General features: G+C 44.3%; 1 protein-coding gene across 1 annotated transcript in view; it reads right to left on the minus strand.

Moving 5' to 3' along the window:
- lrpprc (leucine-rich pentatricopeptide repeat containing) overlaps window positions 1-14,502 on the minus strand; it is a gene marked incomplete at its 5' end in the record, with an annotated part of 86,887 nt that overhangs the window by 6,224 nt on the left and 66,161 nt on the right. The window contains 7 exon segments of the mRNA XM_080739714.1: window positions 3,373-3,488; window positions 3,595-3,722; window positions 6,115-6,313; window positions 6,969-7,057; window positions 10,200-10,326; window positions 10,656-10,836; window positions 13,888-14,030. Coding sequence (XP_080595840.1) covers window positions 3,373-3,488; window positions 3,595-3,722; window positions 6,115-6,313; window positions 6,969-7,057; window positions 10,200-10,326; window positions 10,656-10,836; window positions 13,888-14,030 — 983 coding nt within the window.

A 14,502-nucleotide genomic window follows, 5' to 3' on the forward strand; every position in this document is an offset into this window, starting at 1 on the left:
CTGGGTTGGTACCCCGCAGTGACCTCTAGACTAGTGGTTTTTGGGGTGGGGGGTGAGGTGGTGGACTATGGCGAGGTACAAACTAGAACCAGTACTGGTTGAGTCCACAGATCCTAAACGAAAATATTTTCCATTTTTATTACATATTGTCGTTGTCGGAACCTCGTATCTCCAAGTTTCAAATTTTGTATGTTCATTCGCAAAGTAAAGTCCTGCTTCATCGTACAAGGCTGTCGCACAAAAGTAGTGAAAACAGCAGATCTACAAGCACACAACACCTCGCGTCACTAGTTTAAATCATTTTCAAGATGATAAATGCAAAACGAATGGTTTTGGACGTACAAGGTTTTCACCCGACAACGACGATATGATTTATTTAATCTACACATTGGGAAACATTTTGTTTCATTTTCAAAAATGTTATCAACAGATCTGCAGATGTGAAAAGCGGCTAGGAAGCACATCGAGCTAAAAACAGTACAGCCTGAAAAAATAAAGAAGAAGAAAAAAAACAAAACATGGAGTCTATCGGTTGGCATTTAATTAATTAGTGATGAAGATGAGAGCAGGGCCAAGTCATGTATACATGTTCATTAGCATGCATGCTAGCCAGACAGGCCTGTTTAATGATTGAGACCTATAATGACTCAGGAGGTCAGGGAAGGAGCAGGAACATCACAGCAAATGTCTTGTCTACATCAGTGGTTCCCATACATTTCAGGTCAAGACCTGAAAGAGAGATTAGACGTCTGCCCGGTACCCAAACTAGTGAAAAAATAAGCTCTACAAGCACACAACGCATCACTTGTGAGCTTGTAGATCGGCTATATAATATTAATTATTAATGTTTTTTTTATGTTTATGGAATTTTGTTTGTTTCAAAATGTACAGGGGAAAATCTTTTGATTCTTTTTTTAACGTAGGAAAAGAAATTGGGATTTTTACTTTGAGTGACCCCAAAAAATTAGTCCCGAGTCTCCGACCCACTGTTTGGGAACCAATAGTTACACTCTACAGTACGGGGCCTTTTGCACTGGCAAAGAAACGGTTCGGGTTCTTTCTACCGCCTATGGGATGAACCAGAGGTGTGCTTTTCCACCGAGAACCGAGTTGGTTCCGAACCGTAAAAGTTGGTTCGGAACGGAACCACAAAATCCTTGTTTTTTCCAGTGAACCTTGACAATATACTGGGGGACAATGGCTCTGGTTCAATATGGTGGATATGCAAGACGGTTCGCAGCCGGTTCGCAAGAGCCATAGAGTATATATAAAATAGAGAGCGGACGAGCCCCGCCCCCACTATCATTTCAATGCAAGTGCTCAGTGGCGTTTTGAAGCAACGGCTACGTGCTAGCATGTAGCTAATCCAGGTGCATTCTGGGGGAAAGTGGTCTCTAATCCAGGTGCATTCTGGGGGAAAGTGGTCTCTACCTAGCTACATGCTAGCGTTCATGTTTTTTTTAGGCTGCAGTTCCAACTTTGGCCACCATCGGGGTTGCTTCAAGTCTAGCCCTGGGTTCTGGGGGCTTGGCAAGAGCGAACCAAGGTTCCAAGAAAGTTGCCATCCCATAGGCGGGAGAAAGAAACCGAACTGGTTCTTTGCCGGTGGAAGTAAATGCTATTCTGGGCATGTCATAGGCAGACATTCCGTAAAAATAGGAGATCGTTGTGTCGGCTATTTTTACCAAAGAGATTTGGTGTATAAGTGTAGTCCTATGGAGGTCACCGGTCAACTAACAATATAGGGTTTAAGTGGTTAAAAACAAATTGTACCGGTATTTTACAATACTTGTCTTTCTTTCCCCGTCTTCATAAAGACAGACAACACAGCGAGTGAGAACGGTGTCTTGTGACCTACTAAACACAGATCCATTTAGTTCCTTTTGAAATAGTGATGAATGGTGGTCAGCAACAGTAGTTAAGTAACATATCCACACTCAGTAGCATGCATGCATGCCAGTCAGAAACACAGCTAAATGATTGATAGACGAAGAGAGCGAAAATCAACCAGGAGATTACTGGTGGAGCGCTTGAGGTGGATCTCTCAACCGTCTGCCTCGCCTGGTTTCTCTCTCTCTCTCTCTCTGATGCCTTCCGCTCATCTATCTTGTGTTCTCTTTCCTGTCTCTGTCTCATCTAAGCTGGTACGTATTCACATCCCCAGAGCCGAACACAGAGTCATGGAGCTGCACTTGATGAAGCGTGATCACATAAGCAGGGGTGTCGCACCAAACTCTGGGCCCTGGGTACTTTAACTAGATCTACAAGCTCACACATCTTTGAGCTCTACAAGCTCAAAGATTTGCACTCTTTTTCACAACTTTTTAAAATTAGCAGATCTACAAGCTCGCAGCGCGCGTTGTGAGCTTGTATATCTGCTATTTGTCAATCGCTTAAGTATAAAATAATTAAGGTCCCTCCACCTTGGGCCCTTAGTAACTCAGTCCCACTCCCCCCCCCCCCCCCCTTGTGACGCCCCTGCACATAAGTAAAGTGGCAGCAGGCCAATTTCACACAGCCTACCCGGCGTGGTGTGGTGGGATGGAGGGAAGTATCCCCCTCCGCTTTTACTATGAATGAGAGGGATATGCATCTGGATAAATAAGTCAACTAGAGGAATGCTAGATGGATGTTACTATACACACAGAAGTGGCAAACAGAGTTTATTCCCCCTGTGCTTCTCAGAGGCTTATCTTGCTGTTGCGTCTGAATGTTAATTTAACTCTGACAGTGTACAAATGTAATTGCTACATTTGTACACTCTCTCTGAGTTATAAATGGATGAATTAACACAGAAGCATCAGAAAAACTAGACACCTTTTGAGAGATAAAGACAAACCTTGGTGGTCTGTGTTTTCTCAGAGGGAAACCTGGACACCAAATGCATCTGGCTATCTCACAAGAACTCCATTATCACTTTGGAAATTGGAATGCAGTAATCTACGTATATCCCAGATAAAGATTGCATAAGGGTTGTTTTGTGTGTTTTTTCTCGTACAAGCTTTCCCTAATAACGGTTCATGAGTAAATAACACTGAATTGCTTTAGTTAACAACGTTCGGGTTCTGTGGCTTCCAGCTACAGTACCCACAAGTTTCCAACGTCCCATGGTGCGTTGCGCAGAAGGTGTGCGGCATTTGCCACACGACGTGCGCTTGTATGTCAGCTGTTCTCCGGATGTGTCACACACACACACACACACACACACACACACACACACACACACACACACACACACACACACACACACACACACACACACACACACACACACACACACACACACACACACACACACACACACACACACACACACAACGAAACACTGGCACAAACTTAAGGCATATAAAGTGACAGTATGAACACACTTACAGCTAGCATGAACTTTGCATCCTCTACTTTGTCCATCTCTAGAAGCTCCAGGAAGAGGTCTGTGGCTGGCCTGTAGTTGGCAAAGTGATTGGCCAGGCGCTCTGCCATAGCACTCACTGCAACACACACACACACACACACACTCCATCATTAGTTATATGCTACACGTGATGATGCATTATACTGTATATATATATTATATTGTGTGTTGTTCTGTCTTACGTTTGTCCATGGCCTTGTCGTTGTTCTCCTCCAGGACCTTTCTGAAGACAAAGGACATGCTGGGGGATGAGCTGTCTGGAGCGGTGTACAGTGCCTCCAAAACCTCTACAGCAGACTCCACGTCACCACTGAAAAATAAACCAATAGTTGTTTGATATAAAATACATTTTACGAATCTGAAAAATCGGACAGATTCGTATTCATCACATGACCAAAAATATCGGTATCGATTTGGGTAATATTTAGATAAAATGTGAAAAGGTGCGGGCCAGAAGTTTTAACTTGGCCTCAAGGGAGTGTGCATACATAGTTTTAAGCAGATCACTGCAGTTATAGGTCAGCACGTGACTGTTATAGCGCCACCATGAGGCTAATTTGAAAATTTTTGGACGGACGAAAAACGGTGCAAAACAAAGTCTCGGCCATGCCTTTTCGGCCAGGCGGAGACAATAATGCATTATGTTTCAATGATGTTCAGTAATAAATAAGGTTCAGCTCCCAAGACTCAAATGCTTTGATTTCACAGGGACAAATGTGTCAGTTTAGGAAAACCGGTAGGGTAGGCTATGTTCGACAGTCATGCAAGCTACTGTATGAATCGGGTTTTAGGACAACACACCTTGTGGACAATGTCTCAAGCTGTCTGTCAGCTTTCACTAAATAGCCGATCTAGGCTTAATGTTTCCTTTACAACCCCTCTCCACTCATACAACAGTCTAACGCGCAACCCCCATACACACACACACACACACCAACACACTGCACAATGCTTTTCTGCTGATGCTGCCACAACCAAACAGGACCCGGGCGGCAAATCTCTGCGACCCTCAAACAACTCAATCTGGCAACCCGGCTTAGCTAATAACACTTAACACTCCTCTTCCTCTCCCCACCTCCTCCTCCTCCTCCTCCAATGCCACCAGCCGTTATGAATATTTAACGAATAGTGTAAGTGTATGTGTGTCTACGTGCGTCTGTGTTGGGGACGTATCCAGCTGATTGTTGCGACTGGGGACGTCTGAATAATTCAGCGAGGGTGGGAGGGAGGCTCTAAATGTGGCGCTCAGTTTTCCGGTGGCCCCGCTTGTTTTTTTTCGCCCCGGCTCTTAAGCAGTCAGCTCGACTCAGGCGCGCCGGGGACGCACGTGTCACAGCTGCTCAGGGCTACCGCTCCCAGAGGTCAGAGTTCAAAGCGACAAGCGCTCATTTCCCCCGCCCCACCCGCCACCGGTGGCCAATCGGGCGTGAGGCCGTCCTGCCTTTATTGTATTTCTCCGTCTCTATTTTCTGCTGTCCGTTCTACGAGTCTACGCGGGGTAGTGCTGATCGGGGCTAATGTAGGGCGATGAAAGTTTGATGTGCTGCCCCGCTTTAAAAATGTGTTCACTCGCTTTTTCAGACGAGATGAAGGCGACGCAGAGGATTGCGGTAGAGAGAGAGAGAGAGAGAGAGCATTTTGCTATTTTGTGTTTTAACACATTAAGGAGAGAATGTATGAATAATCCTATTGCCTTCAGCATAATGCAGTAGTGTGTCAGAAACACGTCGCCTGGTAATGTGTTACACGGACTATAGGGTTTCAGCTTAAGTGCGGCGTCTGCCTGTGATGTTCTAGAATCTATATGGACTGTCTCCCTAATACAGAGCTGTACAACCTTATACTTAAAAAAAAAATGTTTTGCAAAACAGTGTGAGCTCCAAAATCACAGCAAATGATTTCATAGCATTCTTTTCAACACAAAATGTAACTAATTAGAAATTAGATGAGTGGATTGTCTACTAACGCTACAGCCATCATATCCATGAATGGTCTCCCGTTTTTTTTATTGTATTTTCAGATTTTCCACCACTGCTGGGAGGGCATAACGTATGCAGAGGAACATGTTATTCCTCCCAGTTCTGCTCCATAATGAACAACCTGAGATCATTCTCCCCTGCCCTCTTCCCAAATGCGAGCACAGCCAATTATGGATATTGGAACGGTAAACAAACCAACATAAGTGTATACAGGGTATCTGCACATTTATAAAGTGACAATTTAAAGATTTTCAATTCAGGCCGGGTACACATTTTAGTGTATGGGAGGGGCTTACAGTACATGTACTGTACAGTATGTATCAACATATTTGTTTTTGTAGGCTAATTTCTGATTTGGGCCTAACTATAGGTTAGGCCTAAATGGGTTAATACCAAACTGGCCAAACTGTCAAATATTAAGTAAGCAAGAGGGGAACATTGTGAAAATAGCAGATCTACATTCTCACAACGCCTTGCACTGCGAGGCGTTGTGAGCATGTAGATCTGCTATTTTCACAATATTTATCTGTGGAACCGAGTCACAGTAAATGTAATACCTACAATTCCAAGCGCTTGTCAGGGTGGGGGTCCCCAGTTCAAATATGTTTATTTTGGGGGTCATGGCCTAAAAACGTTTGAGAACCCCTGTTCTACAAGAACCACAATTAACCGTCCAGTAAAATGTCAGAGTGGTGTCAGCTGTCAGCCCTATCGGTCTCTCACCTCCTGATGTGTGCCAGGGCAGTGTTGTTGGCGAACAGCATACTGGACACTGTGAGGTCCAGGGTCTTGGTCAGGGATTCCACCTCCTGGATGCCCGCAGCGTCAGCTTCACTGCCCAGGGCCTGCACCAGGCGGGTCATGGCCAGCTGCGTGGGCACCTGGTCCGCCTGCAGCATGGTCTTGAGCGTGGCGATGCCCTCTGGAGGGTCACAGGGAGGAGGTTAAAAGCACCGTTTACCCCAAAACACGGCCGGGTCAAGTTGAAAATAGCAGATCTACAAGCACACGACACGTCGCGATGCGAGCTTGTACTGTACAGTAGATCGGCTATTTTCACTAGTTTGGGTTAAAGGTAGACAGCATATTTCTCTTTTGGGTCGAGCTAAAAAGTTTGGTAACGCGCGTGTGAGCGGTTGCAACCAACCGATTATTTTCTTAGCAATTATTCTGTTGATTCCTTTTTCAATGAATCAAGATTTTGTTTTTTAAAATATATCATTTATTTAATATAAAATAATCGACGCGAACGTTTTTTCCGGAATGGAGTAAATAAATTAGTCTAACCATTCTAATTTCAAAGTCAATCAGTCTATCTATAAGCTCACACGCCATGAGCTTGTAGATGATCTGATATTTTCTGTATTTTCTTGAGGGAAAATTAAATGTTAGACGTATTAAATTGTTGTTAAAATGTTAATTAAATTAAATTAAACATATTCCGTATTATTGATTAGTTCAATTAACTGATGTTGGGGTGTGTGTGTGTGTGTGTGTGTGTGTGTGTGTGTGTGTGTGTGTGTGTGTGTGTGTGTGTGTGAGTGAGAGAGAGATACAGTATGTGTGAGTTTTATTACCTTTCACTTGGCCTTTCCTGCTGAGTGTGACAATGAGCAAGCTGTTGGCCATGTCATTGAGATGAAAACCTGAGTAACGAGACACAGCCCTGAGGGAGGAAGAGAAAGAGACGTAGTTTGGGTAGAGGTCACCCTTAACAGTCCACACACCACAAAAGTACACTCGTACTCTTTCGTCATGCCTTAAACTCCAATAATAAGTGAATAGAGTGAACTTCTCAATAACATGTAATAAAGTCTAAGTACAACCCAACCCAGACAAAGTAAACTAGATAAAATGCAACAGCACATGGTGGACATTGGACAATCTTGTTACGCCTGTAAGCTTTGTCCGAAGACAGTGAAAACAGTTGAGAGGAAAGAGAAAGGGATTGGGGAGAGGACAAACTAAAAGGAGCAAATCTGGTTGAGCCTCTTGTTGACGTCAAATCTTGACTTGTTTTAGAAGTGTGTGTTGTCCTGTCCTGTTCTGCTATATCGTTGTTGTCGGGCGGAAACCTTGTATGTCCAAAACCGTTCGTTTCGTATATATCATTTTAAAAATGATTTAAAATACTGAAAATAGCCGATTTACAACACCTTGCACTGGGTGTAGATCGGCTATTTTCACTATAGTTTTGTTTGACAGTCTTGTGTGATGAAGTGGGGCTTTACTTTTCGGAAAAACATACAAATGTGAAACTTGGAGATACAAGGTTTCTGCCCGACAGTGAGGATATGTCTGTGTTTTATAAGGGCCAGACAGGGTGAATACTGTGTTGCAGAAGCCTAAGGAGGAACCTTCTCCTCGTCACTTCTTTCTTCCTTCCATCCTTCTCTTCCCTCTCCACTATAACCTCAATCACGCTGTCCTCTTTTTGTCCCTTTTCTTTCTAATACAGTCCCGCCCCTACCACGGATTAAGCCATCCGCTCAATTGAGCATCAGGCGAGTGGCCAATCCTAATCGCCTGCAGTGTCTCTGGGGCTGAGTAGCAGCCGGTGGCTGCGGTAATACAGTCGCCAACGGATTGCAGTGGAGACTTTGGCAGCGAGGGTTTAAGTTTTCAGTTTCAGAGACACATCCGTTGGAAGCCTCACTTCTCAACACTCACCGCTGCTCTTTTTCTCTTTGGCCGCACTCTAGAACGTTGGTCCCACAAGTGTACCCTTCAATGGTCTCAATTCGTTCACTCTCCCTGCACTCTCTCTTATCATCATCAATCTCTGCAAATCTCTTAATCTTGGCGTCGCCCGCTGCTCAATTCCATACAGATTAGATTACCCCAAAATACACACAACTAATGTTTAATTCTCTTCATTAACCTCATGCGTCTTCATCCACGCATGAGGTTGGTCCTCCTCCCCATCTCAGACTCCCTTCTTCGTTCATCTCCCTCATGCCTCTGCTCTCATTCAGGAAAGAGATTAACTAAGCTTCTTTTCAGATCGGAGACAATAAAAAGTCAAGGGGTGTGTGTGTGTTTACTTGGGGGGGTTCAGAGGAACATGGAGGTAAAATCAATACGATATATTTGCAAATTGTACAAAAGCACGCTCTGTAAAGGACTGCCAGGGGAGAGATGGAAGGAAGAGGCAGGGATGAGTAGAAAGTGGAGGCAAAGGAGATAATTGAAAAAGAAAGAGACGGACATACAGAAATGGAGAGAAGAGAAAGGGGATTACCTAAAAAGATCAGGGGTTTCTCACTAAGCTCAGATCTCCAATTCCTCTGTCTGTCTGTCCATTTGTCCATCGGCTAAAGCCCCGATATGTCCCGCGGTAGCAACAACACACGCGATAGATTACTAATCAGCGGAAGATTGACGTTTTCGCGCAAAGTCATCCGCTTCTCTGAAATCCTAAATTAATCTGTGTGTGTGTGTGTGTGTAGGGGCTTAGTGAAGACTGCAGTTCGCATCCAGGGGACGGTCGGGGGCCGTTTGGGTCAACACACAATCAGTGTGTAATCCTCGTTGAGGAGCTGCTAGTCTTAGCCTGAAGTGAGAGGAAAACGGATCACCGGAAACAGAGGGGAAAGCAGGGTAAAGTAGATACGAAAGTCTGCCGTTATGTTTAGAAGCACTGTCACTGAAGAAAAGAATGCACAGGATGCCTAGAACTTAAAATCCTGATTTACTAATTATAATTGTTGTGTTCTGTAAATTGTTTGAAACGTTTGTGTTTGCTCTTGATGCAGCAATTCCTTGACCAGGTTTAGTATGTAAAACGGAACATCATGTCTCCGTCCTTTTGTCCGTCCATCTGGACGTGTACGCTTTTTTTACGGTCTATGGGTTTGCTGCTCTGACATCACTGTGATGTCAGGGGAACCATACTAACAGAATCCATTTTATGCCCATATACAGCATGGAGATCCCTGATCCTCATCAATATTAAGCCCATATCTAACTTCATATGGGAATGCCAATATAATGTATGGAGGCCACATCGGCCACATACCACACTAACAAAATCCATATATGGCCAATACAGATGGCCAAGACAGCCCATATCTGTGTGGCTGGTTCTACAGACAGGGATCTCCATGTATGGGCATAAAAGGGATTGTATGTATGATGTCAGATGTCATAGACGTCATAGGACTTTCACATAACGAATAACTGCGTAAGCATGTTTGGGCTCTCACAGCATATCTCCATATACAGTACATTGATCTCCATATATGGGTAACAGGGGTCTCCATATATGGGTAACTAGTCCGATATACATCACTGGCCAGATGGCCAAGACATGGCGCGACCTCACCCTCGCTTGTCGCCCTGAGGCGTCTTACTAGTGAATCAGACTCTGAATGTGGAGAGTTGCGGATATGCGCAACTACAAATTATGTGCGGACCCGAGCATAGTGAATGAGGCCCATTATTTCTATATTAACTGTTGGGATTAATAATCTGAAATGAAGAAAATATAGCAGAGTGCTTTTGTGTGAGGCATACAGTATTCATGTGCAGTTGCAATGATATTAGAGGCCTTGGGATGATACAATGAAATTCTGATAAAATAGGGTATGGGTCAAATGTCAAATATAAAATAGGAGAGTCTTGACCCACAAAGATAAAGATTTCTCAAATGTATGTCGTTTTAGTCCAGGGAACCCGAAACTAAGTTGATACAGTTTATTAGTAACCAGTAAACCAGTAAAATAACTGGTGGTATTGGCACTGAAAGAATAACGTTACTGTTTGGTATCATATGGGGTTAAGAGCTCAGGTGCTGCAGAGTCACTCACATGTCTTTCACCTCCATGGCATCTTCCAGGTTTCCCTCAGCCAATAGTGCACGGATCAGAATGTCATAGGCGGCAGTATTCACATCCACCGCTTTATTATGAGCGTCCTTCAGCATCACATAGGCCTCTGTAGAAAATGTAAAGTATTTAAAGAATGTAAGTCAAAATGTAAGATTGTCTTTGTATAAAATAACATAAATTGATTGGAAAGACACTCAAAAAGAGAAATAATTATGAAAAAGTAGGACCAACGGCTAGTGACAATTCAGCTTAAAAGAAGATACAAGGGGAAAAAAACTATTGTGTTAAGGTATTGGGCAAGGACATTTGTATGTATTGGTATTTATTGTGAAAATGGTAAATGATATCATAGGTGCTGTATTTTCTTTACATTATTTGAATATTATCCAGTGTTTAAAAGTATCTGTTGCCCTGCCTTTAATGATCCCCACTCACCTTTGGACTTCTTCTTCTTACAAAGTGTCCCCATAAGTCTTCCGTAGTCCGCCGTTTCTCTGCTGGGGGCAGCAGGGGCAGCCGTTGTACTGCTGGGGGCAGCGGGGGCAGCTGTTGTACTGCTGGGGGCTTCAGTCACCACCTGAACCTTCTCCTTGGTGGAGACGTCTTCATACCATATCTGTTGAACACACACACACAACACTTTGTCTATTATTGTTACTAGAAGCGTCTAGTCGGCGACCTGGCCAACTCGGAACAACGTAAATAGGGAATGAATGCCCCGCCCTTTAATGCAAACCCCATTATACCTGTTGTCATAGGACCCGTTTTGACCATCTGTTTGCCTGTGTCCATTTATGCCCATATATGGAGATATCTGTTATCTGTCTGTCTGTCAGCGTCCATTTTATGTCCATATATGGAGATCACTGCAGATATAGTTCTGGGTCCATTTTATGCCCATATATGCCCATATATGGAGATATCTGTCTATTTGCGTCCATTTCACGCCCATATATGGAGATCTCTGAATCTGTCTGTCTGTGTCCCTTTATGCCCGTATATGGAGATCTTTGTGATTCTGCGTAAATTTTATGCCCATATATGCCATTTGCGTCCATTTTATGCCCATTTATGGAGATCTCTGTATCCGTCTGTCTGTGTGTCTGTCTGTGTCCCTTTATGCCGTATGAGATCTCTGAATCTGTCTGTCTGTGTCCCTTTATCCATTTTATGCCCATATATGGGGGCATTCATTTTATGCCCATATATGGAGAACGCGCGTGCCCGTGGGACGAACGGTTCTCATATGGGGGCATTCATTTTATGCCCATATATGGAGAACGCGCGTGCCCGTGGGACGAACGGTTCTCGAGATACGCGGATTACCTACATACATACACACTCACAGAGATTTTTTGTTGACTCATGTGGCGTACGTCTGCCCATATATGCCCATATATGGAGATATCTGTCTATTTGCGTCCATTTCACGCCCATATATGGAGATCTCTGAATCTGTCTGTCTGTGTCCCTTTATCCATTTTATGCCCATATATGGGGGCATTCATTTTATGCCCATATATGGAGAACGCGCGTGCCCGTGGGACGGAACGCGCGTGCCCGTGGGACGAACGGTTCTCGGAGATCTCTGAATCTGTCTGTCTGTGTCCCTTTATCCATTTTATGCCCATATATGGGGGCATTCATTTTATGCCCATATATGGAGAACGCGCGTGCCCGTGGGACGGAACGCGCGTGCCCGTGGGACGAACGGTTCTCATATGGGGGCATTCATTTTATGCCCATATGGAGAACGCGCGTGCCCGTGGGACGAACGGTTCTCAAGATACGTGGATTACCTACATACATACACACTCACAGAGATTTTTTGTTGACTCATGTGGCGTACGTGATGTCAGAGCCTTTTATGAAGTGATGTCACAATGAGTCAGAGCTTTCGCCGATTTCCTCAGAAACAGCCTGATGTCAACAATCAACCCCGCATAAGGAGATTCCGAACGTTTCGCGCCGGTTTGGGAAAACCGCGCGTCGGGTCGGGTCGAGACCCGGCACTGCACTCCGTGCCGCGGCGGGGAACGCGCGTGCCGAATCTGAAGCCGGTGGGACGAACGGTTCTCGAGATACGCGGATTACAAACACACACACACACACGCAGAGACTTCTCGCATTTATAGATAGATAAATTAATTGACGATTTTACAGGTGCACAACATGGTTGTGGATCGGTGGTTCTCTCTCTGTGTGTGTGTGTGTGTGTGTGTGTGTGTGTGTGTGTGTGTGTGTGTGTGTGTGTGTGTGTGTGTGTGTGTGTGTGTGTGTGTGTGTGTGTCAGTACAATAATGCTGGAGCGGGCATGGCTGCCTGATGCTCGGTCACCCATGTAGCTAGAAGGGGAGGGGGGTTAAGCTGTACTGGCTGGGGGCAAATTAGGACTGGCACCCCAGGGGCAGAGGAGTGTGAGAGAGTATGTGTGTGTGTGTTTATGTGTGGGAGTGGGGGTGACAACGGCATGGCCCCAGGAGTCACTGAGTTCATTGCCCCAGGCAACAGTCATCACTTCCTCTCCCATCATGCTTCAGGCTATGAGAACACACACACACATACACACACTCGAACCAAAGCAGAGAACGAACTAGGGTTGCAACTATTGATTATTTTTCTGAGCAATTATTCTATTGATTACTTTTACGTTTAATTGAGAGAGGCGCTTTTTAAATATTTATATTATATCATTGAATCAATGAGTATAAATTTGTCTTTAAACCATATATTGACGGGGTTCCCTCAGGGCTTTCTACAGGGGCCACAAGTATTTCCCTCTACAACAAATCTCTTTGCTGAAAAAAGGTGAAGCTCACAACGCATTGCATTACAACACAGTGTGAGCTTGTAGATCTGCATTTTGAATGTTTGCCCCAGAATGGGGATGCTAGCGGCAGCCATATGGTGGCATTTAACTACTGGAAAAATGTGTCTGGCATTACAGACATGATGCAGATCCCTGCCTAATTCCTCTCACCAGCCTGCCCATCTGACTGACTACACATAAGATCAGAGCCAGTGTTGCCAGAATTTGCGAGAGACATAAGCAACCTGGTCTATGAAAACAAGCCCAAGCGACTAGCCCACATGAGCACTTTAAAACTATATGCACCGGATATTTTAACTCATAGGAGGTCCACAACGTGCAAACGCGGCAAACTCTTTAATGTCTCCCGGTGCCCACGACGTGTTCGACACGTTGTACAGTAAACTATCTGTAGCTACTGTATGAGGCAACCGCGGTGAAGAGAAACACTCCAATTCCCGAAAAGCAACGGGGTGTCACATGACCGGGAAATCCGGTTCACTCGTTGACTGTGTTATGCTGCTGCACAAAAGTGCATTTATCTCCTAAGCAAACTTTTAAATCACGTTCATGTTTAAAACACAGCCTTCTCTACCGGCTGTTATAAAAGCAATGATGCCCGCGATTGTTATTTTTCTGTTCTGAGTGAAAGAAAATACTATTGTGAAAAGATCCCAGATATACTCGGATTACATTTACTTCAAAACAAGGTAAAATGGCAACAGCCCATTAAATCTTGAATAATCCTGGGCACGTGTTAAAATAGCCAATCTATAAGCTCACAGTGCTTCGTGATGCGACGCGTTGTGAGCTTGTAGATCTGCAAAAAAAAAAAAAAAAAAACTTTTTTTCTTTTACCTCAGGCTCCTCGAAGGGCACCTCCTGACCGTTGCTCTTCAGGATGTCGGCCAGTAGGCTCAGGGTCCTCTCCCTGGGAATCACATTCTCCTCCTGCATCTTCGTCCAAGTGGCCTCCGCCTTACGGAAGTCGTTGGTCTCCTCTGGCATTGACAAGAAGAATCAGAACAGCAGTGAGAAAAAAACTTAAATGAGGACTTTGCCACTTTTCAACCTATCTTCATATAATATGTCCTCACTAATGTTCATAATAAAATTGCAAAAAACAATTCTCTTAAGAGAGCTGTGGGAAGTTCAGAAATCCATAGTCTTGTGACATCATCGTTTGACAGATTTTATTTTTAAACAATATTTTTGAAAAAAAAAATATTTTAGATTTTTATTATCGCGAGAACAATAGCCTCCACTTTAACATTGCAACTTTTCAGGAATAGAAAGCCTGCATTCCTGATTCCTGATTCCTCATTGACCCCCTTCGAGTGTGGAATGGCAGCTGATGTGCACTGCGGTGTGTGTGTAATGCATCCGTTACAAACCTAGCCATGACCCAACAGCCTTATGGGTAGCTTTTTGAGCTCTCTACCACGAGCAGGGTAGCCTATATGTACTTGTTGT

This window comes from Nannobrachium achirus, assembly GCF_963921795.1.
Source record: "Nannobrachium achirus genome assembly, chromosome: 13".
NCBI lineage: Eukaryota > Metazoa > Chordata > Actinopteri > Myctophiformes > Myctophidae > Nannobrachium > Nannobrachium achirus.